The 26,816-nt window shown below is 45.0% G+C and overlaps 1 protein-coding gene across 1 annotated transcript in view; it reads right to left on the reverse strand.

Moving 5' to 3' along the window:
* METAP2 (methionyl aminopeptidase 2) overlaps positions 1 to 13,275 on the reverse strand; it is a 69,223-nt gene extending 55,948 nt beyond the window's left edge. Inside the window, exons 1-2 of the mRNA XM_033951690.1 lie at positions 12,891 to 13,275; positions 488 to 589 (exon numbers count right to left, since the gene is read on the reverse strand). Coding sequence (XP_033807581.1) covers positions 488 to 589; positions 12,891 to 13,134 — 346 coding nt within the window. The 5' untranslated portion in view covers positions 13,135 to 13,275. The remainder of the gene's footprint in view (positions 1 to 487; positions 590 to 12,890) is intronic.
* Positions 13,276 to 26,816: the final 13,541 nt, after the last annotated feature.

Here is a 26,816-nt window from a genome sequence, read left to right on the forward strand (position 1 = left end):
ATCTTTGCATTAAGTGAGAAAGTTACTAAGTAATCCTCTCAACCACCTTCCTTCCTAATGATTGAATCATGAACTACAATGGCATCCCAGCTCTTCCCTCCTAGGTACAAGCCCCTGGAGAGAAGTTCTCTGTGCAAGAAAATATTGTTATCACTCAGAAGGCTGGTCCTAGCAATAGGATCACTTCTTATCATATGAAGACTCCTTCCAAGTGACTTTTCTCCTCCAAAGCAGCAAAGAGCATTCCAAACTGAAGGTGGGACTGCCCTACTACGTCCCTAAAGGTTGTTTTTTTTTTTTCTCTCTCTCTCTCTCTGTCTGCTTCAACTTCTGAAAGAGTATTTTATTATGTTAAAAATACTTTAATTTACAATGACAATCATTTTTTATATAAGCTGTTCTGATTAAACTATTAACAGATGAACTGACACTTTCTATCTGGAAATGGTATTCATATTTAATTACAGAAAATATCCACACTTGTTACCTTCTTCATCATCATCCTTGTCATCCAATGTTTGTTTCTCCAGTTGCTTTGTTACATCATTAATATTGGCAGCTCCCATATCCTTTTCTATATCCTGTGGTCCTTTAAAAAAAGATCAAAATATACTTATGCACACTATCTACATCACAAAAAAAAAAAAAAATCAATAGCTTCAGCACAGTAAAATGATGCATGTCCCCATCAACCCTTGCAGTAATTTGTCCATTCTCTGACTCTCTTCCCTCAGGTTATCTCCAAATAAATCTCCTCGAGGGTCTGTCCTAGGATTCAGGGCTACTGGTTTATAGATGCTCTCCATCCACCCCCGCCTTCACTCCCATCATTAATCTGAGTAACAATCAAGTTTTTTTGCAAATTCCACCATTAACATGGTTTAGATAAGATCTGCTAATATTTGGCAGTGGGAGGCAGACATAGAAGCCTAAATGTTTTGTGAGGAAAGATACAACTCCACAAGAAAATCAGCTATCAAAAAGTCCCCCGACGAAGCCAATAATCTGGCGAAATGGGTCCCGTCGGGCTCTTATCACTAATCCAGATAAGTGCATTATATTATCGATTACATACCGATTAAAATGTGAAGGAGTTGAATACACTATTGAAAAGTTTTTGTTAATCGGTTATGAGAGGTTTTTGAGACCAATGATAGAGAACCTGTCCTGCTGAGAAACCATTGCTAGAATTTATTATTCTTTATGGTGCAGGCTTCTGAGGTCTTTTCCTCTTGTTTAATATCAATTCAATTGCATGTGGAACCTGTATATTTTTGATTTGTTTACTTTTTCATGCCACCAGGCTGGAAAATATTTCTGGAGAGAACACTGAAGTGTATACTTGGGGTTCCTTTTACTAAGGTGCGCTAGCGTATTTAGTGCGCGCTAACCCCTGCGCTACAGTTCAATGGTGGCGTTAGCGTCTAGCGTGCAGGGCAATTTAGCGCATGCTAAAACCGCTAGCACAACTTAGTAAAAGGAGTCCTTGGTGTTTATGTTGTCAATAATAAATTAAACGAGTGTAACAGGACTAATAATTGATCTAATGTTCTTTTAGATCATACATAAGAACATAAGCAGTGCCTCCGCCGGGTCAGACCATAGGTCCATCCTGCCCAGCAGTCCGCTCCCATGGCGGCCCAAACAGGTCACGACCTGTCTGAATCACCAGAAGGGGCCCCCTTGCCACCTTGGTTTCCCATTGAAGTCCTATCTTCCCATCGAAGTCCTAACCCTCCGGTCTTGCACATGCACGACCTGGTTGGGTTTCTATACTTATTACCTGGATACCTCTCTCAGTATCCCACGATCCCTTTATCCCTCAGGAATCCGTCCAATCCCTGTTTGAATCCCTGTACCGTACTCTGCCTGATCACTTCCTCCGGTAGCGCATTCCAAGTGTCCACGACCCTCTGGGTGAAAAAAAACTTCCTTGCATTTGTTTTGAACCTATCTCCCTTCAGTTTCTCCGAATGCCCCCTCGTACCTGTTGTCCCCTTCAGTCTGAAGAATCTGTCCCTATCCACCCTCTCTATGCCCCTCATGATCTTGAAGGTCTCTATCATATCTCCCCTGAGCCTCCTTTTTTCCAGAGAGAAGAGCCCCAGCCTATCCAACCTCTCGGCGTATGGGCAGTGTTCCAGCCCACTTACCAGTTTCGTTGCTCTCCTTTGGACTCTCTCAAGTATCGCCATGTCCTTCTTGAGGTACGGCGACCAATACTGAACGCAGTATTCCAGATGTGGACGCACCATCACTCGATACAATGGCATGATGACTTCCCGCATTGTTATGCCCCTCTTTATGATGCCCAGCATCCTGTTGGCTTTTTTCGAGGCTGCTGCGCACTGTGCAGATGGCTTCAGTGATGCATCCACCAGCACACCCAAGTCTCTCTCAAGTCTGCTGTCTCCCAACAATGCCCCCCTCAATTTGTAGTTGAACAACGGGTTCTTTTTCCCTATATGCATGACCTTGCATTTTTCCACGTTAAAGCGTATTTGCCATTTGTTTGCCCAGTCTTCCAGCTTCTCCAGGTCCCTTTGCAGGTCCTCACACTCCTCCCTGGACCTAACTCTGCCGCACAGTTTGGTATCATCTGCAAATTTTATAACCTCGCACTTTGCCTCCTTTTCCAGGTCATTGATAAATATGTTGAAGAGTAACGGCCCCAGCACCGATCCCTGTGGCACACCGCTTGTAACTCCCCGCCAGTCAGAATATTGGCCCTTCACTCCGACCCTCTGCAGTCTACCCGACAACCAATGCTTGATCCATCTGTGCACATCCCCTCCCACCCCGTGGTTCCACAGCTTCCTAAGCAGCCTTTCATGTGGCACCTTGTCGAAAGCCTTTTGAAAATCGAGGTAAATGATGTCTATGGGTTCCCCATCATCCACCCGACTGCTTATTCCCTCAAAGAAGTACAGAAGGTTCGTTAAGCACGACCTTCCCTTACAGAATCCGTACTGGCTTGTTCTCAGTAGGCCATTTCTCTCGATGTGCTCGCAAATGCCATCCTTGATCATAGCTTCCACCATCTTCCCTATAATTGAAGTCAGGCTCACCGGCCTGTAGTTCCCGGGGTCACTGTGTTCACTGTTATTCAAATTTTTTACTGCTGCAATTGTCTATTGCTTATGTTTGATATATTCTGCCTTGAGTAAATGCTTTTAAAAGGCAGTAAATAAGTCCTAATTAAGGAACCTATATGTTTTCACACATCTAAAATATCAACTTTGTGGGCAGCCCCAGGGGCTCAGATAAGTTCTACAGACCACCATGTAGAAGGCTCAATACTTCTACTTTCGAGGTCATAAGGGAATATTCACACATCCTTACATGGGCTGGGAGAGTTGTGGTCACTGCATAGGAATGGTACTTTTACAGTGATTTCTGACTGATCATCTAAGTTACAAAGGAAACCAGAGTGCATGATTGCTATCCCAGGATGATTGCTGCCATGACAACTAGATATGTTGAGTTTAGAAGAGAATATAAAATATGGGTTAAAAAGAAAACAAACAACAACAAAAAAACCCACAACAACCCTTAAATAGTGCAAATAAAGGTTCATGGCACCAGATTCCAGTGTGGTTCTGACTCAACTGGAGAGAAAAGAACCACATTTATAAAAAGGTAAAACTTATAAAAAGACCAGTTTTCTCCAGGACCAAGACAGCTCTAATACTCTGGTTAATGTGTTCAGAAGTAAACTGCATTAATAACGTGATAATTGAGGAACACATGAATAGCAGTCATAATAGGTAAAAACAGTATAAATTCTATGCCAAAAAATGAGATACTAAAATTAGAACCAAACAGCTACTACAGCATAAAGATGAACAACTACACAAACTCAGCCTTTTATATTACTTAGTTAAACCCTATCTCTCATCTCTTAATCAGAGGATTAAAGCAGAAGGTAAAAAAAAAAAAAAAACAGACTCAAAAAGCACTTTGTGCTAAGATGGAGGGAAACGAAAAGGAAGGCATGCCAGGTCATGCTTGACCCTTCTGCTCAATATGCTTACGCAGCACAGAATGAGCTCTCACGAAGCACTTGACACAGCATAAACACTAGATATCATTATGTCACCAAATGCCTTAAATTCTAACTCCAAAACTTAAAGTGCATAATAAATTCGATTTCTAAGATAACCAAACTATGTAATTAAACTTGTTCTTGATTCAGAAAAACAAAAATGTATAAATTGGATGAATATTCATTATTGGATGTGCTAAATAAAAGATCCATTTATAGCTAGAGAACACAATCTTTACTCTTCAACAGTCAATCTTCATGCCCTTGTCAGCACTGGTAATGGGAAGATGCAGTACAACTGATTACAAAAGAATCTATGAAACCCCAAAATACGTGAAGGGGCATAATCAAAACATACATCTAAGTACGATTTTGATATAGGGCACTAGTCGCCCAAAGTCTGCAGAGGCAAAACGTCCATTCTCGAAAGTGCATCTCAAATTTTTTTTTAAAATGTCTTATCTGTATGTCCAGGAATTTGATCGTCCAGACCACTAATACATCTCTCTTTATACCACATTCTCAACCAAAAATTTGGCCAAGTCCCAAACAACCAGAACAAGACCTTTTGGAGTGGGAGGGGACAGCAAAGTGATAGACTGGCCACCCAGACATGGCAACAGAGTAGGGGGACACCTTACAGGGCACTACACAAAACCTATAGGTTATGGTGAGCTCCCCCCCCAAAAAAAAAAACCAAACAAACAAAACACATACACACACCACACTATACCTACCTGTCTACAACCCCAGTAGCCCTTATGGCTGCAGAAGGCACCTGTATGGCAGTACAATAGTGTTTTGGGAGTTTAGTGGGTTCAAATTTTCCACCATGAATGTAGTGGTTAGAGTGGCTTATGAGCCCGGGTCCTCCTTTCTATGGTTTACTAGAACACCCACACAGACTACTCAAGCCACCTCTGTACAGCTCTACTAGGTTTTCCTATGCCAGGTACTGATGTTCCAGAGGCAGGTATGTACCATACTTTGTGGGGGGGTGACGGGTCAGTGAGCACAGGGGGAGGGGAGTGTGTGGATGTCTTCACTTTGTCTTTGCAGTGGTTATCTAATCACTTTTGATACCTTTTGGGCACTTATACCTGTCTTTACTTCATCTAACTCACGATGTATAATTTCACCTAGGCAGTCTCATCAAATCTTCGATTATCCCTGCAGGACGACCAAGTCTAGGTTGGCCCACATCCTGCACTAACCATTCCTCCAAAAACGTCCCTTTGAGCTCTGGGCGCACAGCGCGATTCAGAGACCTAAAATATCCCTGGTTATATCCAAAAAAGCCGTTTTGATTATTAGTACTTGGACAACCTGTCTCTTAGATTGTCCAAGTGCCGACTTGGGCAGGTTTTAGACATATTTAAGTTTCAATTATGAGCCCCATACTGCACAATGAATCTCCAGCACTAACTCACTGATGTCTCAACAAATGTTTTCTTCTGCTCTGAAGTCTCTTGCTACCTCACTCTTTGGGAGGGGGGGGGGAAGGCAGAGTTCTGGTGTCCTATATACTGAAAAAAGACTACACTAAGTAAGGTCTGAAGGGATACAATGTCTACATCAGTGGTCTCAAACTCAAACCCTCTGCAGGGCCACATTTTGGATTTGTAGGTACTTGGAGGGCTGCAGAAAAAATAGTTAATGACTTATTGAAGAAATGACAATTTTGCATGAGGTAAAACTCTTCATAGTTTATAAATCTTTCCTTTTGGCCAAGTCTCCAATAATAATATTGTCATTTATAGCTAAAGAGACATATGATCAAGAAACTGTTTTATTTTACTTTTGCGATTATGATAAACATAGGGAGGGCCTCAAAATAGTACCTGGCAGGCCGCATGTGGCCCCCGGGCCGCGAGTTTGAGACCACTGGTCTACATGCATGCAAAAATAGGAATCAACTAAGGCTTATGCAACACATTCTAAGATACCAAGTGCAGCAAAACCAGTATACTACCAAAAGGGGCAGCTTGTAATTACTAAACCACTACACATGTAAAGAAGGTTCTCCTAGGACAAGCAGGATGAGTCAGCCACATATGGGTGTTGTCCCAACACCTCCCAATTTGCGGATAAGCTCTCCAATAGCTCAGAGAGATTTTTTTTTTTTTCTCTGAGCATGTGCAGTGCCCGGGCCCTACTGGGCATGCCCGAGCCCTACCCCTACCCATTTCCCCCTGCTTCCCCCTAATCCTCAGTCTTTAGTTTCCGCCCGTTCCCATCGGTCGGATTTTTCTACAGCTCTCCATTACAACTTTTCTACTCAACTTGAAGATGCCTGAATCATCTAAAGAAACAACTGGGATGCAGGAGGAGGATGAACACAATGGATCCTCATGAATTGTGCGCCCACTGATTGGATCCGGCACTCGAGGTTTCCGTGTGGCTTGCATTGTGCGCACATGTCACCACGTGCACGCAAGCTAAGGAAGAGGGCACTGAGAGACTTCATGAAGAGAAGTGAGGCCCGAGAATCTTCCTCCAGCAGCCATCCTCATCGGAGCGTAGCAGCGGGGTATCCACAGACGAATCCAGTGAGGAGCCTCCAGGACATCCTGGCTCAGTCAACCCCCCCGACTGCAACTTGCCCGGTCGAGAAATCTCTCCCGGAAGTCCTGCATGCTGTCGCTAGCTGCCAGCTCCTGCAGGAAGCCGATAGGAGTCTCACCAGACCGAGAGATCTCTCCAGGAGTTCCTGCATGTTGCTGCTTACAGCCAGCCTCCGCAGGGCATGAAGAGAAGTGAGGCCCGAGAATCTTCCTCCAGCAGCCATCCTCATCAGAATGCAGCAGCGGGGGATCCACATGCTACAGTGGCAAGGAGCCTCCAGGATGCCCTGGCTCAGCTAATCCCCCCGCCTGCACTTGGCCCAGTAGAGAAATATCTCCCGGAGTCCCTGCATGTTGCCGCTTAGAACCAGCCTCTGCAGGGCAGCCAATAGGAGTCTCGCCAGACCGAGAGATCTCTCCAGGAATCCCTGCATGTTGCCACGCAGCCATCCTCTGCAGGGCAGCTGATAGGAGTCTTGCATGCTGCTGCGTAAATCCACAGCCTCTGCAAGCAACAGATCGGGGCTTTCACCCTCCAGACGGCATGCTGCCTCTTACAGCCAGCCTCTGAAGGGAGCCGATTGGGGTTCAAAGGTAAGTCCTATCTGCTTGTTTTTGGGAAAACCTCTGATAATCTGTTGCAGCCCCGAGGGCTCTGCCCCACCCTCCTCCCAATCTGAATTTAAGGAGAAAGAATCTCCCATGCTTCTTTCCCTTGGAGGGGACCTGCAGACCTCTCCCCCCAGTAGGAGACATGCTGCCCCAGAGTTCAGCTTATAAAGGACATGCTGAAAAAAAAAAACCAACTCGATGTTTCTTTCCCTCTTGGGGTCCTGCAGAGTCTACAATTCACACCTTTCCCACCCCGCCCCCCTCCCCCTCTCAGGTTGGGAACGAGGAGTCTGCCTTTCTCAGCAGGGTGCTGATATCTTCAGAGATGCAGCATGTCAGACCATGCCTCTCCAAGGGTGGGGGTTTGAAACTCCTCAGTCTAAAAAGCTGTTTGCTCTTCATAAAACCTAGGCAGAGTGCTTTTCCAGCTAGCATGAGGGACTCTGTACTATTCATGATTTCTATAGCACTAAAGGCATATGCAGTGCTGTACAGTTTAATATACAATAGGCAGTACAGCAGCAGAAGCCCACTCAAGAGGCATTATCACTCCTTTTTCTCTGCCTCCAGGCACAGTGGGAAACGCAGCCAGGTGCACTGGCATAGATGAAGGGGTGCATCCTGCCCCTTCTCTGCAGGCTCTCCCCCCCTCTCAAGAAGGACAGAGAAGGGCGGTGGGGTACATGGAGCCACCCAACCAGTCAAGTGGAGCAGCACATGAACCTGCGAACCACCAGGGGTGGGACCAGCAGCCACAGTTAATCCTCCTGCTGACCCACTCCTCTCTCAGCGGGCTACACTCCCCACTATGTCCCCCTTTAGAGGGAGCCACGCACAACAACAAGGCGCGGTTCAGCGGCATGCCATGCACCCAAGCAACGGAGGATCAAGCTACACACCAGCCTCCAGCCACGCCCCGAGTCACCACCCACAAAAATAAATATTTACTAAAAAAAAACAAACCCACAAATGAGGACTCACCCCAAGTCCCTCCAGAAACTCACAGCCTTTCTCAAGATCCACGTGGGTGGACAACAAGTACCCAAGACAGAGTACTACAAGGCCTGAACTACCAGTACCAGTACTTCACGCAGGCAGTGGCGATTCCAGTCCACAAGAACCTCCTGGACTGCAGAGACGAGATTTGGCTGACTCCCTCCTCAGGGCAACCAACATCAAGGAGACTGGGATTGAAGTACCAGATCTTTCCAGCCCAGGGATTCGACAACCCGCAGCAGCCATACATGGACATTGCGGTAGCTTAAGAGAAACAGGGCAGCACAACCCCCCCCCCTCCAACCCCCGTCAGGGAAGGACCTGAAAAACCCTGGTTTCCACGGGGAAAAAGACCTTCAAGGGCGCAATGCTGAGCGCACGAATTGCTGCGCTCCAGTTCCAGATGCGGCTTTATCAGGAGGCCAGTGAGAGGAAATAAATAAATAAAATAAAATAGAGACTCCAGCTCACATCTGAGCCAGTCCACACTGGCAGCAGTCTGTGCCCCAGCGCTCACAACAGTAACATAACTGCTATGCAAACAAGCACCGCCCGAGGGGCAGGGGCATCCAAGGGCAGCCCTCTCCCCAAGACAAAAACAGAACCTTGACCACCCTCTGGCCCAGCAGGATCAGATTGTCTGCGAAGGCTTGGCCCAGGATCACCATCGACCAGTGGGCCCTCAGCATCATCAAGCAGGGATTCCGAATTCATCTCCACTCCCCCCCCCCCGAGTGGGCGGGGCACCCTCCATCTGACGACCCAACTTTCCTGCAGCAAGGAGAGGACCTGCTTCGGCAGAATCAATAGAGGCGGTGATGAACAGAGGAGATCACCAAGGGGTTTCTACTCCAGGAACCCCCGCGTCACCATGGACAAGGACAACGCTCGTCCCTGGATCTCTGTAACTCAACAGATGCATACACAAGGTCCAGATGCACTCTCTGGGTACAGTCTTGGCCCTGTTACAGCCCGAGTATTGGCTAGTATCCCATGCACTCAGCCCACAGGAGGCATCGTCGCTTCTAAAGCCAAGACAGACGCCTCCAGTACAAGGTCCTGCCCCTTGTACTCTCAACGGCTCCAAGAGCGTTCACAAAGTGCGTGGCAGTGGCACTTCCTTGCCTTCAAGGGGTGCATGTCCTATCTTATCTCGACAGCTGGCAGCCCCGTCAACCACCATAACCCTACTCCAAGAACTGGGGTTCCTCATCAACTACATGAAACCCCACCTGATACCCACCCAGGGGATATCGTTCATCTGGGCAGTCATCGACACCACGCAGACAAAGGCCGTCCCATCGGGACTACCAGATCGACGCCATGACATCCCTGGCCCAGTGCATCTCTGCCAGCAGCTCATCGTCAGCACGCTCCGGTCTATGTTGTGCAGCACACCAGACTACTCATGTGATCCCTGTAAGGGCACCTCAGACGTCACTGGGACCAGTGTACCCAACCTCTGACCACCCACCCACTGGAGCTCAGGGCCTTAGGGAATGCCCTCGAAACCTTCAAACAGGCAGGGCAGTCCTCACCCAAACAGAAAACCAGGTGGCCTCGCACTATATCAGCAAACAGGGAGGGACAGGGTCAACCTCGCTATGCAAGGAAGCTTACCACATGTGGGAATTCTCCAACTCCATTCAATGCACCATCCAGGCAACTTACCTCCTGTGGGAGCAGAACGACCTGGCAGAAAGACTCAGCCACCAGTTGGATCCCGATGAGTGGTGTCTCAACCCAGCGGCGATGAAGAAGATCTTCAGCACCTGGGGCACACCGAGCATCGACCTGTTTGCAACCGAACCGAACTCAAAATACTTGACCTTCTGCGCAAAGAGATCAACCCATCGCCATCTCAGCCCCGACGGTCTGTCTGTGAGTTGGAACACCCTAAGTCCTGCAGAAGATTCTTCAGGACAGAGCAACGGTGATCATGATTGCCCTGATCGGGCTCCTGCAACCAGGGTTCCCGTTCCGGCAAGGGATAGCGGTTCACCCACCTCTCCCCGCTCCAGATCAGTGCAGTTCTCATTACCTCCTCCACCACGACCTGCGTTCCTTAGCCCTGACTGCATGGATGATGAGAGGATGAACCTACCACAAGACGTGGAGCACACTCTTATGGCAGCCAGAAGACCTTCAACCAGAAAACGCTATGGGTTGAAAGGGAGAAGGTTCCGCTACCAGTGCACAGACACGCAGCGAGACCCCTACAACTGCCCCATACCAGACATCCTGCAGTACATACTGAGCTTATCTCAGGGGGACCTAAAACCCACTTCCATCAAGGTCCACCTAAGTGCAATCACGGCATACCACGCTGGCCTAGACAGCAAACCAGTGTCGAGGCATCCAGTAATCACAAAATTTCATGAAGGGACTTTCCAATCTGCATCCACCGGTCAGACCACCACCAAGATGGGACCTCAACTTGGTGCCGCATCATCTCACCTCGACCCCTTCAAACCTTTGGGGGAGGCTGATCCCGTATTCCTGGCTGGGAAAACCCTGACCATCGTGTCTACCGACACACTCCCTCATGAGAACAGGGTGGTACCCAGAACCCACCCCCGATTCTTGCCGAAGGCGGCTTCAGCGTGCCTCCCGGGACTCTACATCTCCCCACAGGGAGGCACACCGCCACCTCAGCAACACCTCCTGGACTGTGTGCGGGCCCTGACTATGCAGCAGATTAGACAAGCCTCAATTGTTCGTCTCCTACGACGAAAACAGACCAGGACTTCCGGCCACCAAACGCAGGCACGCGCGCTGGATATAAGAGTGCATCCCCTTCACCTATAGAAAAGCGCAGCATCAACCGCAGGTGGGAGCCAACGCCCACCAGCGCAGAACCATAGCCAACACAACGGCACATCTGCACCACACACCAATAGGGGACATCTGCGATGCAGCCACTTGGTCCTCCATGCACACCTTCACCAAGCACAGGTTCCCTCCCGGGAGGGACAGCAACCACTAGCACAGCCTTGACAAACACTGATCAAGTAGGGTGTTATAAATATCGACAAACACTGTTCAAGTAGGGTGTTATAGATATTGATTAAGTAGGTCTTCCAGCACTCCTTCCTAGACTGAATGTGGAATAGGCAAGTATGAATTCTCACATGCAAGTACAATTTGTCACTGTTGACCAGTTGGTTTCTCACTGTTCATTGATTGTCATTGACCAATTTCACTGTGCTGTGAGTTAAGTAGGTCTTCCAGCAATCCTGTCTAGTCTGAATGTGGAATAGGCAAGTATGAATTTTCATATGCAAGTACGAATTGTCACTGTTGACCAGTTAAGAATTGTCACTGTTGACTAGTTGGTTTTCTCACTGTTCATTGATTGTCATTGACCAGTTTCACTGTTCTGTGAGTTAAGTAGGTCTTCCAGCACTCCTGTCTAGACTGAATGTGGAATAGGCAAGTATGAATTCTCACATGCAAGTACGAATTGTCACTTTTGACCAGTTGGTTTCTCACTGTTCATTGATTGTCATTGACCAGTTCTGTGAGTATTATTGCTCAGTTAACACAGCACTTTATCTAAAACCTTGTTTTCCACAACTTTACCTGCTTTGCCTGATTACCCTGCCCGGCTCGGCCTCCACAGCCAGGCAAGGGATGCACAAAGCGCTAAGGCGCAGGTCCAGTCGGTACATCCCTCGGCTAGGGAGTCACCCATATGTGGCTGTCTCATCCTGCTTGTCCTAGGAGAAAAGTGTAGTTACTTACCTGTAACGTAGGTTCTCCGTGGACAGCAGGATAGTCAGCCACACAACCCACCCGCCTCCCCCTACGGCCGACCCGGCCACAGCTAGGAACATCCTGGGGATTAGGGGGAAGCAGGGCCCGGGCACTGCACATGCTCAGAGAGAAAAAAAAAAATAAATCTCTCTGAGCTATTGGAGAGCTTATCCGCAAATTGGGAGGTGTTGGGACAACACCCATATGTGGCTGACTATCCTGCTGTCCAAGGAGAACCTACGTTACAGGTAAGTAACTACACTGTCAGACGCCAGTAAGGATAAGTTAAAAGAATAGTTTTGCTGATCCACAACAGTTACTGAAAATCCCCAAACCTGTCCCTCCCTTCCCCCCTCCCCAGAGGGAAGCAGGCAGGAACCCCCCTCCCAATCTTTCTTCCATAGCGCTCTCCCCATCCTCTCAAAGATCTTACACTCCCCCTTTCCCTCGTATGTCGTCAGTCTGTTTCCCTTGCCTTTGGCTGGGGTAGATTGTAGCTCTGCTTATGCCCAGTGGTGCTACAAAAAATGGTGCTGCGTTAAGCCACTTGAAAGTATAGAAATAAAGGTTAATAAAGAAAAAAAAAGAGAGAGAGAGAAGTAAAACCTTTTTGTTAAACTAACAGTGAAATTTTGACCGTTGTCGTCCAGACTGAATGAGCAAAAACCCAATACTGAAACGTATGTCAAATGTCCTATTTGATTAGATTGTAAGGTCTGTCAAGAAGGGGATTGCCTCTTACATGGTCAACGTAATGTGCAACCCTATAGAAATTATAAGTTAACAGTAGTATGTCAACCAATCCCTTCCCCTTTTTTGCCTCATTCCCCTACCACTGCCTCTCCCTGGCTTCCCTCCCCCAGAGCCCCGTCTACATTCGCGTCTCTCTCCCCACCCCCCTTGCCTCTGTTCCCTACCTGCCGCCGTTTTACTCTTTTTCTTCTTTTTTTTCTTCTTCTTCGCGGCCTCCTCGGATTCCAACTCCCCGTTCAGGTGAACCTTGTCGGGTAGGCCCTCCGGCACCCGAGACTCCTGCTGTTCCTCCTTTCCGGGCACCGCTGGGGGCTGCCGCTGCAGGCCCGCCATCTTCCCGCAGAGAGGAAGCGAGACGAGGCCGCCGACCGTGTCGGCTCTATGGTGAGAGCCGTTCCTCAGAGGCATGCCGGGATAGTGGCGGCTCTGGAACCCGGCCGGCTGGCCTCTCTCCCACGCCTCGCCGCCGTGGGCGATGCGACTGAAGTCGAGATGGCGCTAGCGCGTGAGCCTTCTGCGCCAGAGAAGGATTCAGGGGGAGATGGGGGGGGGGGGGGTGGAGGGAGAAAAGAAGCTTGGTACGTCAGGCCGTCCTGACGTCACAAACCTTTAGGTCAGACGTTTCAAATATGGCGGGAGCAACATGGGTGTGTGGTCAGTTTTGTGAAAGCTTAATAAGGACTTTTCAGATAATTGAGGGTTTTACACGCATCACAAATTACTCTTTCTTGGACAAAGTGAAAGCATCTTAATATTTATTTTATTTATTTAATTCTTTATATTCCGCATATCCTACAATTCTATGTGGATTACAAATTATTCAGGTAATCAAGCATTTTTCCCTATCTGTCCCGGCAGGCTCACACTCTTACCTGTACCTGGGGCAATGGGGGATTAAGTGAGGGTGCTTAAACGCCCACAGAGTACCCAAGCCTGAAAAACTCCTTAACCCCCTACTTGTTCTATTTGTTTGAGTAGATTGTAAGCTCTGCTGAGCAGGCACTGTCTCTTGAATGTTTTAATGTGCAGCACTGTATGTCAGACAGCACTACAGAAATGATAAGTACCAGTAGTAGTAGAGCTGGTATCTATAGTTTGTACTAAAATTTTTTTTAAAGAATTAACAACAAAGGATATATCTGCTTGTAAGTTAATATAATTACATTTCTCCTTTTAGTTGTTAATAAAAATACATTGTTAAAGAGCCCATGAGTCCATTGGTCCAACCAGTATGGCATCCTTAATGATGACACCTATTTGAAACCAAGAGGCTGAGCTTGAGTTTGCAAAAAACAACCTTTAAAGAATAGAAAAAGGATCCAAATTAAGAAAATAAGAAGAATCAAGCAACCAGAAACAATAACTTCTTTGCATACCCAAAGATTACAGGCTGCAGATACAAATCATTCCTGGACAGAACCTTTAAGTTCCAAGCAAGCAGACAGCAAGTTTAGCTGAAAAACTACATAAACGAACCCAATCTGTCTTACAGTGCCTTCCGTAAATCGGTCAAAACCGCCCTATTCGCTAAATTCGTTGACTAAAACTGTCCCCTTCCTCACTAGGATCCTCCCTCACTAGGACTCCCCTCCCCGTAAACGCCTTTTTTTTCCTCTCAAGAAGCTCCTCATCTATTCAGATATCCTCTACTCATAGAACTCCTACTCATATGAAAGCTCTAAAGTATTCAGGTATTCATTACCCATAGAACTCCAATTAGCACGTTAGTTTCCCATTAGACTATTATATTGTATTAGACACATTGCAATGGTATTGTATCTAGTCTTATTGTATTGTATTGTATTTAGACTCACTGTATTGTACTGTACTGTATTGTATTGTATGTAAACTTATTGTTTTGTATTAAGACCTTTTGTTATTCGCTGAATGTCCAGCCCTCTTACAATGTAAACCGCCTAGAAGTCGCCTGACTATGGCGGTATAGAAAAATAAAGTTATTATTATTATTATTAAATGCAAAGCATTGATAAAGAAAGCTAAAAAAGAATATGAAAAGAGACTTGACAAAGAGGCAAAAACTCATAGTCACAATCTTCTTAGGTACATCAGAAGCAGAAAACCTGTGAGGGAATCTGTGAGACCATTGGATAATCAAGAATTTTATTTTTAGGATTTTTCTTTGGGGTTCTTTGATATTGAAGTTTTCCCCTCTGTTGTGCCTTTTACATACCTATAGTATTAAATTTATTGTATTATGTTTTCCCTTTTCATTCTCTTTTATAGGTACTTTAGTTATATGATGCAGAGGAACTGAAAGAAAGCTCTGTGAACCTGGAAGATGCACTATGCCAAATTGACAAGTTAAAGAGTAATAAATCACCTGGAGCAGATGGTATACATCCCAGGTACTGAAAGAATTCAAACATGAAATTGCTAATCTGCTGTTAGTGATCAGTAATCTGTTGCTAAAATTGTACAGTCATTTGCGGTCGGCGATTCACGATCCCGGTCATTAGCGGTATTTTCCGACCACGAATGATCAGGCAGGAGAGGGCAGCTGGAGCGCCGGCGAGTGAAGAAAATCACTCGCGGTATGCTCTGACTGCTTCTTCCTGCACTAAAGTCGGGCCTCACCAATCAGGAGCTGCTTTGACACATAGCTCCTAATTGGTGATGCCCAACTTTAGTACAGGAAGAGGCGGTCGGAACATACCGCGAGTGATTTCCTTCACTTGCTGGTGCTCTGGCTGCCCTCTCCTGCCTCTCCGGCTGCTCTCATGTCTCCTCCGTTAAAAACCGTATTTGCGGTTTTTCAACATTTGCAGGGGTTCCTGGAACGGAACTCCCGCGAATATCGGGGTCGTACTGTATATAGTAACTGAAGATTGGAGGATGACCAATGTTACACTGATTTTTAAAAAGGGCTCCAGGGGAGATCTGGGAAATTACAGACTGGTAAACCTGACTTTAGTGCCTGCAAAATAGTAGAAACAATTATAATAAATAAAATTATGAAACATGTAGACAAACATGATTTAAAGCAGTGGTCTGAAACTCGCGGCCCGCCAGGTATTATTTTGAGGCCCTCAGTATGTTTATTATAATCACAAAAGTAAAATACAGTGGTGCCTCGCATAACGAACGCCTCGCACAGCGAACGCTGCACACAACGAACTTCATGTCTTGATTCATACAACGAACTTCGTTTCACACAACGAAGTCGCCCGAGCTGCCGATGTATTGCATCCTTCCGCGCAGGCACTGCAGGCAGTCGTTAGTCACTGCGCTTAACTGCCCTCTCTCACAGCCCTTCGCCTGGCTCCCTGTGCAGTGGCGGACCGTCGGCTCGCCTCCTTTTATGGAGGGGCCCGGCACCTACTGCTGATGCGTTGGGGGGGCGGAGCTACTCTCGCCGCTTCCCCGATGCTAGAAAAAAAAAAAAAAAGAAAAGTTAAGTCCCAGTTTTTGACGCTGAGACTCTGCCCTCTCTCACTGTATACAGTCGTCCTTTTAAGATAAACTCAATATTTTTTATATATCATGGCTTCTAAAAAAAGCAGGAAGGTGATTTCTGTTGAAATGAAACGGGAAATAATTAGAAGGAGTGAATGTGGGGTAAAACAGTGTGACCTCGTCAAAGAGTTTGGCCTCAGCAAGACCACCATTTTCACCATTTTGACAAATTTATCTTTTTTTATGTCATCTTAGCATATTTTATGCTGCAGAACGAATAATTTTTTTTAACATGTATTGTTATGGGAAAATGCGTTTCACATAACGAACTTTTCGCATAACAAACTTGCTCCTGGAACGAATTAAGTTCGTTGTGTGAGGCACCACTGTAAAACAGTTTCTTGATCATATGTCTCTAGCTATAAATTACAATATTATTATTAAGACTTAGCCAAAAGGAAAGATTTATAAACTATAAAGAGTTACCTCATACAAAATTGTAATTTCTTAAATAAGACATTAACTATTTTTTCTGAGGCCCTACAAGTACCTACAAATCCAAAATGTGGCCCTGCAAAGGGTTTGAGTTTGAGACCACTGATTTAATGGGATGCATGGGTTCAACCAAGGGAGGCCTCACCAATTTGCTTGACTTCTTTGAAGATGTGAATAAGCATATGGATAAAGGTGTAAGATTAAAAATGAATAAAGAATTAAAAAAAAAAAACAAGGTGAGCCAGTTGATGTAGTGTATCTAGATTTTCAGAAAGTTTTTAACAAAATTCCTCATGAGAGGCTCCTGAGAAAATTAAAGAGTCATGGGATAGGAGGCAATTGTTAATTGTGGATTAGGAATTGGTTATTGGATAAAAAACAGAGGGTAGGATTAAATGGCCATTTGTCTCAATGGAGGAGGGTAAATAATGGAGTGCCACAGGGATCTGTACTGGGAACAGTGCTATTTAACATATTTATAAATGATCTGGAAATTGGAATGATGAGTGAGGTGATTAAATTTGCAGATGACACTAAACGGTTCAGAGTTGTTAAAATGCAGACTGTGAAACTGGAAGACTGAGCATCCAAATGACAGATGAAATTTAATGTGGACAAATGCAAAGTGATGCACATTGGGAAGAATACCCCAAATCATAGTTACCAGATCCTAGGGTCTAACTTGGGGGTCAGTACCCAAGAAAGATCTGGGTATCATTGTAGACAATACGCTGAAACTTTCCGCCCAAAGTGTTGCAGCAGCCAAAAAAGTAAACAAGATGCTAGGAATTATAGGGATGGTAAATAAGACTAAGAATGTTGTAATGCCTCTGTATCGCTTCATGGTGTGACCTCACCTGGAGTATTGCATTCAATTCTGGTTGCCGTATCTCAAAAAAGATAAAGCAAAACTAGAAAAGATTCAAAGAGTGACCAAGATGTTAAAGGAGATGTTAAAGTCTCAGTCTCAGTTAGAGCGCTGGTCTTTGACCAGAGGGCCGCCGCGTGAGCGGACTGCTGGGCATGATGGACCACTGGTCTGACCCAGCAGCGGCAATTCTTATGACCTTCTCTCATATGAGGAAAGTCTACAAATTCCAGAGTGATAAAGAACAGGTACAAGTGGATTGATTTTTTTTTTTTTTTTTTTTTTTTAATGCCATCAAAAGTTACAAAGACTAAGGGACACTCAATTAAGTTACAGAGAAATATTTTTTTCACTCAGAGAATAGTTAAGCTTTGGAATACATCACCAGATGATATGATAAGAGAGGTTAACGTAGCTGGTTTTTTAAAAAAAAAAGGTTTGGATAAATTCCTGGAGGAAAAGTCCATAGTCTGCTATTGAGACAGACATAGGGGAAGCCACTGCTTGCCCTGGATCAGTAGCATGGAATGTTACTACTATTTGAGATTTTGCCAGGTACTTGTGACCTGAATTGGCCACCTTGAAGATGAGATACTAGACAAGGTGAACAATTGGTCTGACCCAGTATGGCTATTCTTATGTTAAGCAACTACCGTATTTTCACCCATATACCGCGCACCCGTGTAAAACGCGCACACGGGTATAGCGCTCGGGGAACACAAATTTATGTAAAAAAATTTAATATAGCGCGCACACGTGTATACTGCGCATGCTAAAACCTCCTCCCGCCTACTCCGAACCGGCATCCTCCCCCCCCCCGCTCGCTTACCCAAGAGAGCATTTTTTTTTTTCATTCGAATCCGGCATTCCCCCTGCGAACCGGCATCCTCCCCCTCCCCCCCGCTCGCGTCACCCCCCTCCCCCGCGATCCTACATCCCCCCCAGCACCACAAAGACAACTCTTACCCGATTGGGCACCAGCACCGGCACCAGCACCAATGCACAGGATGTGCCAGTGCCCGAAGATCCTCCCTCGTTGGGTTGGGCTGGGCGGTGCGGTGCGAGAGAGATCCTCCTTCTTCCTGCGCCGGGCTGGACTAGGCTTTGAGCATTTGCGCATGCTCAAAGCCTAGTTCAGCCCGGCGCAGGAAGAAGGAGGATCTCTCTCGCACCGCACCGCCCAGCCCAGCCCAACCCAACGAGGGAGGATCTTCGGGCACTGGCACTGGCACATCCTGTGCATTGGTGCTGGTGCCGGTGCTGGTGCCCAATCGGGTAAGAGTTGTCTTTGAGGTGCTGGGGGGGATGTAGTATCGCGGGGGAGGGGCGCGTGACACGAGCGGGGGGGGGGGGAGGATGCCGGTTCGCAGGGGGAATGCCGGATTCGAATGAAAAAAAAAATGTGTACAACGCGCTCACACGTATAACGCGCATGGTTATGCACGGTTTGTAAAAATCGTGTATAACGCATGCGTTATATGCGTGAAAATACGGTAAATCTGACCTAAACAGCAAATCAGAGAGGGTGTGGAAATTTCATCTTCCTCTGAAGTTATCATTTCTGTTTTTGTCACATAGAGAAATACAGGAGGAAGGAGAGTGGTTTTGACCTAAGAGTGCTGGACCCTAAAAAAATATCTGGGCCAGAAGCATCTGGTAAAAGTTTTGGTGCTATAAACTGATGCCACACCCTAGACACCACAAAGGGGTGCCTTTAGCACCAATTCAATAACGGCTTAAGAGCACAACTAAGCTGTTATAGAATATTAGCACAAAGCCACATTGGCATACCAAAGTTAAGTGCGCCTACTTACGGCAGGTCAATGGTTGCTGTAAGTGGATGTGCCTACATGCGCCATGTAATGAGCGCTACTGATAGCATTCTGTAAGATGCGCACGTTATTCGGTGACATATCCATGAGATGCCCAAGCTCCACCCACTTGTATGCCCCCTGACAGTTGCATGCTTACTCCCAAATTCTGTATATAACACCATGAGTTGTGTGCAGAGCCAATTTGCACACACAACATAATTGTTTAACAAGTCCAATCAGTGCACTGATATAGGATATGCCTGATCCGCACACAAGGTAGGCACAGGTATTTAGGCCTGGTTTTCCTTGGCTTATATGGGTGCACCTAAATGTTAGTGATGCATAAGGCCACTAAGAGTGATTCTATATACTGTACATGCCTTTTATAGAATCACACTAAGCGCTGTTCTAGTTGGCGCTGAATTTTATTTTATTTTTTTACGCTATTCAAATAATCATGCCCTGAGTGATCTCGGCACACTATAGTGGGTATTTCAAAATTATATAAATGGTTTCTCGTCATTTAATTGCTTGTCCAGGGTTAACCAAGCATATTCAGTGGCACTTAACCGGACAGTGCCGCTTAAAATGCTCAGCACACAAGCAGCAACCATATATTTTGTGGGTGATCCCAGGGCAGAGTTGGCACCTAGCCAGTTAACCAGCTAGGGTAACCACATAAATAGGAGAGAATAAAAGTTAGTCCTATTTTTATGCAAGTCACCCTAGCCGCTTAAGTGCTGAATATCTCACTTAGTTGGCTATGTTTTTGCTGCCTGCGTATACCCAGAAATTCAATGCTGGAGCCTGGACATGACCTGGCATTGAATTCCAGGGATAACGCTGGTGGCAGTCAGCAAAACGCAGCATGCCGCTACCTGAATATCAGACCCACTATTTATAGAATAGTGTCGAGTAATTACGTATGTAACTGCCAAATTACACATGTAAATTCTACTATAAACTAAGCACATTTCCACTTAGATTTAGGCAACGGCTTATAGAACTGTATGTTTTTGTGTGTGTTTGTCCAAAAACATTTAGACCCCCTTTAACAAAGCAGTGTAGCCGAGCGCCGTGTGGTAAATACTACAATGCCCATTCAGTTCTTATGGGCGTCAGAGCATTTACCGTGCCAGCCCGCTTTTGTAAAAGAGAGAGATTTAGGAATATTGAGCGCCACTGGTCACCTTCTCTCTTTTCTTTAGGAATTAAGAACCTCAGACGTCACCTCCATGCAGAACCTTTCCAGCTGTGGATACCTGTAGGAGAAGAGACTGTGGAGAACGGCACAGAGCAGACATCCCTAAATTCCCTTGGCAGTAATTAGTCCCTCCACAATTTATAGTTTAAACCTGACCTTCTAACCTGTTAGCTATTCTTAGATGAATCCTCTATCCCTGGTTTCCCCTGAGCAAGAACAACTGCTGTGTTTATGTGCTCACTTCTCTGCAGAATAAACACATTTTGAAAATCCTGTTTTCTGCCTCTATAATTATCTCAAACTGCTGACTTAGAGACTGCATGAGAGCTCAGGCTATTACCACAACATTTTAGCGAGTCATGCTGTGGTTGGCATACATCGGACTAAGGGTCTGTGTTAAACCAGGTGCTCAAGCAAGTAGCATGACGTAATATTGATGATCACACTGAAATCCTTAAGACTTGGCTACCACACAAGCCTATAACCACCCAAAATAGGTAGCATAGAGAGGAACTAGGGGTCTCAAGCGCTCACAGCTAAAAGCCCGATGTTTTTCTCAAGGCTAGTAACTATACAGTGAGCTATCATCAGTCCCGTACACTCTCTGTAACGTTTGTTTATAAATTTTTTACTTTTTATACTTTTTTAAAATGATTTAGTGATCTAGTAATCTGAATTTCTTATGCATTACTCTCCCGTTATAGTTAGAAGTACTTAGCTTTAATGTTCTTAGCTTGAAAGTACTTTGCTTCAGTTTTCTTAACGACGGAAGATCTCCATTTCGCTCCTATCATTTTAACAAGAGCTTCATCAGGACAAGCGCCAAAAGCAGCACTACGAATAAAGCATGAAATTTTAAAATATTACTAACTTACTCAATCAAGATGCAATACAATAAATACTTGTGCTAAAAAGGCTCCATGGCACTACCTCTGGTTAAACTTTTAAATATTCTGTACTTAGAATTTTATAAATCTAAATATACCCAAGAGATTATTATTAATAGTATTATCAAAAAGTTAAATATTTTCAAAGACTTAAATAACCTGAATAATTACAAGACTCTATAGCTGGACTTGGTAGGACCTAATCTGTAAAGACAGCAAAAAAGAACCAGCCCTCCCGGCATACCTATTCACACCACCGGCGCTGCAAAGACATATTGAAAGATATAATGAAGAGTTTGCTCCTTGCGAAGACACAGTATAACTACTGAGTCAAACTCCAACTCGGAGCCCTGTTACATGGGTGGTTATAGACTTGTGTGGTAGCCAAGTCTTAAGGATTTCAGTGTGATTCACAAGAGTTTAGAAAGTGGGTAATATTGATGATTACAGAATATATTCCGAATGACCACATTAAGAATAACAACGCTGCATGCTCCGTATGAGTTAGCATCCACCTGTCATGTTAAAACACCTTGAAGATAGTTTGTTGATGATTAAAGTAATGAAATATAATCTGTAATAATTTGAAACCTTCATAAATAAAAGTATAACCTCTAGTAGAATTTTCTAGGATAGCCATTTTAGGCCCCCTTTTACTAAGCTGTGCAGCAAATGCTCTGACACCCGTTCAATTCCTTCAATTGCTTCAATAACCCGTTCAATAGCTTTTCACAAAGCTACAGGAAGGATTAGTCAACCTTCAACTAACAGACTACCTAGACAAATTTAACACCCTCAGTGAACACCAATCAGGCTTCAGGAAAGGATACAGCACAGAAACAGTCACAGCTTCCATACTAAACCACCTCTATGATCTTTTCAGCAAAGGCAAAAGCGCATTGATTCTGCAACTTGACCTCAGCAGTGCGTTCGACCTAGTAGACCACGAAATCATGCTACTATGCATTGACGCAATAGGAATCTCAGGAAAGGTAATGAAATGGTTCCTATAATTCCTAACAAACAGATCCTACCGAGTAACCAGCAAAGAAACCATGGAAAAACCCTTCAGGAATGCCCCAAGGCTCCCCTCTATCACCCACATTATTCAACATCTACTTCGCATCCTTAGGTCACCTACTACAAAAATTAAACTTAAAACACTATATATACGCAGACAATATATCCATCCTAATCCCCTTAAATAACATCACAAATGAAAGCATAGATAACCTCACACACAATGATAGAAATTGAAAAATGGACCACCAGCTTCAAACTAAAACTAAACACAGAGAAAACAAAAGTCTTTTTGGCAAGCCCCAACAACAAAATAAAGAAAACATCGTTAAAAATAAATGGCCATGAATATCCAATCGCCAAAACCATAAAAATACTGGGCATCACTCTAGATACTCACTTAACCATGACTGACCATACAAACCTACTGGTGAAGAAATGCTTTTACATGCTGTGGAAGCTAAGAACTATTAAAAAATACTTTGACACAACATCATTCAGATTACTGGCACAGTCGCTGATCCTATCTACCCTAGATTACTGCAACATCGCCTATCTGGGCATCCCAAATAAAACAATACAAAAATTAAGATTAGTGCAAAACACTGCAGTTCGCTTGATCTTCGGACTGAGAAAAAAAGACCACGTTAGCCCCTATTACAAGAAATTACACTGGCTACCTGTGGAGGCGTGAATACTGTTCAAATTTGCTTGTATCTGCTTCAAGCAAGTCTGGGGCCTAGCACCTTCCTACCTGCAAACACACTTCACTCTACACAACCCCACACGTACAACCAGAAACAAAAACATCTTTGGATCACAGGCTGCAAATACAAATCTTTCCTAGACAGAATCTTCATGTTTCAAGCAAACAGACAGCAATCCTGGCTGGGAAACCACATAAATAAAGCCAGGCAAACCTACAACACATTCCGAAAATCAATTAAAACCATTCTATTTGACAAATTCCTTGCTTAATGCGATCACCTCTCTCAGGTTTTTTTTTTAGGTTTTTTTTCCCTTCACCTTATAACCCCATTGTATTATGTAACATCTTTCTTCTCTCATGTATTCTTTCACCATGTTTCTCCAATTCATGATGTAACTTCCTTCTTGCATTTTGTAATTCGCTGATTGTCCAGCCTTCTTTCTATGTGAACCGCCTAGAAGTCAGTTTGACTATGGCAGTATAGAAAAATAAAATTATTATTATTATTATCTATTAAGCATTCCTCTGGAGTGACCCCACCTGTCTGTCCCATCGTCCCTAGAAGTTGAGCGTGTTGCTGGCCTCGACTACCTGACTTGGAAGACCATTCCATCGATCAATTATCCTGTCGGTCAAGAAGTATTTTCTGGTGTCCCCATGAAATCTTCCCCCTCTGAGCTTTAGCGGATGTCCTCTAGTCGTTGTGTGACCGGTAAGAAAAAAGATTTCTTCCTCCACCTCAGTGTGGCCCGTGATGTATTTGAATGTTTTTTTCATGTCCCCCCTTTCTCTGCGCTCTTCAAGAGAATATAAGCGCAGCCTGCTCAGACGTTCTTCATATGGGAGATCTGTTCTACAGATACCCCATTATTTCTCAGTAAATTCTTAACACCCTTTACTCCGCCTCAAACTCTTAAGATCTCTCAATCAAAATTGCCTAGTAGTTCTTACCTTTAGATAAATATTCCTCGATTCTACTGTATATGTAATTCAGTTTTCTCTGTTCAGGGTCCAGAATTATGGAACCTTCTTCCAAGTCACCTCAGACTTCAGACATCTCTCAATATTTTTAAGAAACTTTTTTATTTACTGATGCATTTTCCTACGCATTTTACGCTAAACGCTAATGAGTCCATTATAGTCTATGGACGCGTTAGTGTTTATCGCGCGCTAATATTTAGCATGCGCTAAAACAGCTAGCGTGCCTTAGTAAAAGGACCCCCCTAGTTTTATATGTAAATATATGTAGGATGATTGATTTGGTATAAACATATGCATATAAGTAGAATGATTGATGTGCCGGTAACATCCTCTATAATAAAACCCTAAGCGCGTATGTGCACTTAGGATTTTATAATTCCTGCAGCGTGCTGTGTCCTTCCCTGGCCGTATTCAATTTTGGAACACGGAGGCAGGGAACACGCCGGCGACTCCCCCCTCCCACCCCGCCAAACAAACCGCTGTTGCCGCCACCGTTCCTTCTGCTCCCCTCCTTGGAGTGTGCAGTGCAGGCCGTGCATGTGGACCTGGAGGCGCAGGTGCAGCGCAGTGCTGGCTCCGCCACCACTCAGGTGTACCGAGAATGTAACGGGGTTCCTGGGCAGCCAAGCGCAGTCTCCGGGCGGCCGCAGCCTTAGCAGCTCGCATCCAGAGCCTTTCCAGCACCGTGAATTTCGTGTCCAGTCCGCCCCCAGAGAGAGGTTGAGCACCACTTCGGCCTCGAGGCCCACAAAGTGCAGATCCAGGTTGGTACTGCCGCCCAGCAGCATGGGGACACAAAGGCAGGCGAGGAGGAACAGCTGCGGCCCCTCTTACATGCTTCCAGTGCCTCAGCCACAGTAAATTGCAACATGGAAGCAGAACATGTCAAAGGCCCAGAAGCAGCCTATATTTTGCTGGTTCTGCCGGTGACTCGCCGACCTGCATACCGGCGGGGAGCGGACAATGTAAGGATGAGGCGCCAGACCCACAGAAGGGGAGGGGGGGAAGAGGGTATGAAATACTCAACCACAATGGAGAGAAATTGAGGGAAGAGCAAGGGAGAGGGCCGATCTTTTACCTGAGGGAAGAGGATTAACCAAAGAAAGACATGGCGAAAAAAAATGGACAGGGGAAAAGATGCTGGAGCTGTGACGGTAATGAGACAGCTATGCTAAATTACGGGGGCCAGGATTGGAAGGTGAGAGATAATGCATCTTAAGGGGTAGGGAGAGACCTTGATCAAAGGGAAGAGGAAGAAATGGGGCAAGATCTTGGACCAGGGGAGGGGGCAGAAGAGAGAGAGAAAGAAAGAAAGACAGACACACTCTATTCTAGCACCCGTTAATGTAACGGGCTTAAAAACTAGTAAGTAGGATAATTGATTATGGCATAATTATGCCGGTATTAATAACTTTGTTTTGTAACACTGCTACAGAAGCCTCTAACTCTGTATAGAGCCCATGTATTGTAACACCTCGCAGAAGCTCATGAATTGACTCCCCAGTCATTAGTAGCGGTATATTACATTACATCAGAGATTTCTATTCCACCATTATCTTGTGGTTCAAGGTGGGTTACAAAAGAGATTAAAAAAACGGAGGGTTACAATGGAAGAACATTTGTCCTTTCTAGAGAGGTAAAGAGTAGGTTATGTAGTTTCAGTGTGGCGGGAAGAGGGAGGGGGGAAGTACGGTAAGTTTGAAGTTAAGGCTGTTTCAGGAATTTCTTGAAGATTGTAGTTTTTATTTCTTTTCTGAAGTTATGGCTGTTTCAGGAATTTCTTGAAGAGTATAGTTTTTATTTCTTTTCTGAACGTCTTGTAGTCTGGCGTCGTTATCAGTAGACTGGAGATTTGGTTATCTAGTTTAGCTGCTTGAGTGGCCAGGAGGCCATCGTATAGTTTTTTCCGTTTTACTTCTTTGATCGAGGGGTGTGTGAATGGGGTGTGTGTTTTTCTATATCTGATTGAGGTGGATTGGATGAGGCGGTTGTTCAGGTAGGTTGGGCTGTCTCCGTTTAAGGCTTTAAATAACATACAGTAGAATTTAAATAGTATTCTTTCTTGGACTGGTAGCCAATGTGAGTTGTAATATGGTCGTGTTTTCTCAATGAGTAGATGAGTCTCAGAGCTGTATTTTGGATTGTTTGTAGTTGTTTAGTCATTGTAGCAGGGCAGGGGAGGTAGAGGATGTTGCAGTAATCTGGTAGACTTAGTATTAGGGATTGTACTATAAGCTAGAATTGTGTTTTTTCGAAGAATTTCCTGACTTGTCTTAGGTTTCTCATCACTGTGAAGGATTTCTGTATTGTTTTATTTATTTGTGGTTGCATGGTGCAGCATCGGTCTATAGTCATTTCTAGTAGTTTTATGGTAGTTTGAATGGGATAGTTGATTGTGTTAATTTCTATATTGGTTATGGTTGGGACTTTGTTGTTTTCGAGGAGGATGAATTTAGTTTTGTCTGTGTTGAATTTCAGTTTGTGATCTTTCATCCAGGTTGCTACTGTTTCTAGTATTCGGTGTAGTATGTTTGTCATGGCGGTCTTTGGTTGATCAAAAGATATGACAATGGTAATGTCATCTGTATAACTGTAGGTGGTGATGCCTAGATTATCTAGGTATGTTCCGAGAGATGCAGTGTATAGGTTGAAGAGAGTAGGGGTTAGTGGGGATCCTTGTGGTACGCCGCAAGGGTTG

The sequence above is a fragment of the Geotrypetes seraphini genome, chromosome 7 (genome assembly GCF_902459505.1).
Source record: "Geotrypetes seraphini chromosome 7, aGeoSer1.1, whole genome shotgun sequence".
NCBI lineage: Eukaryota > Metazoa > Chordata > Amphibia > Gymnophiona > Dermophiidae > Geotrypetes > Geotrypetes seraphini.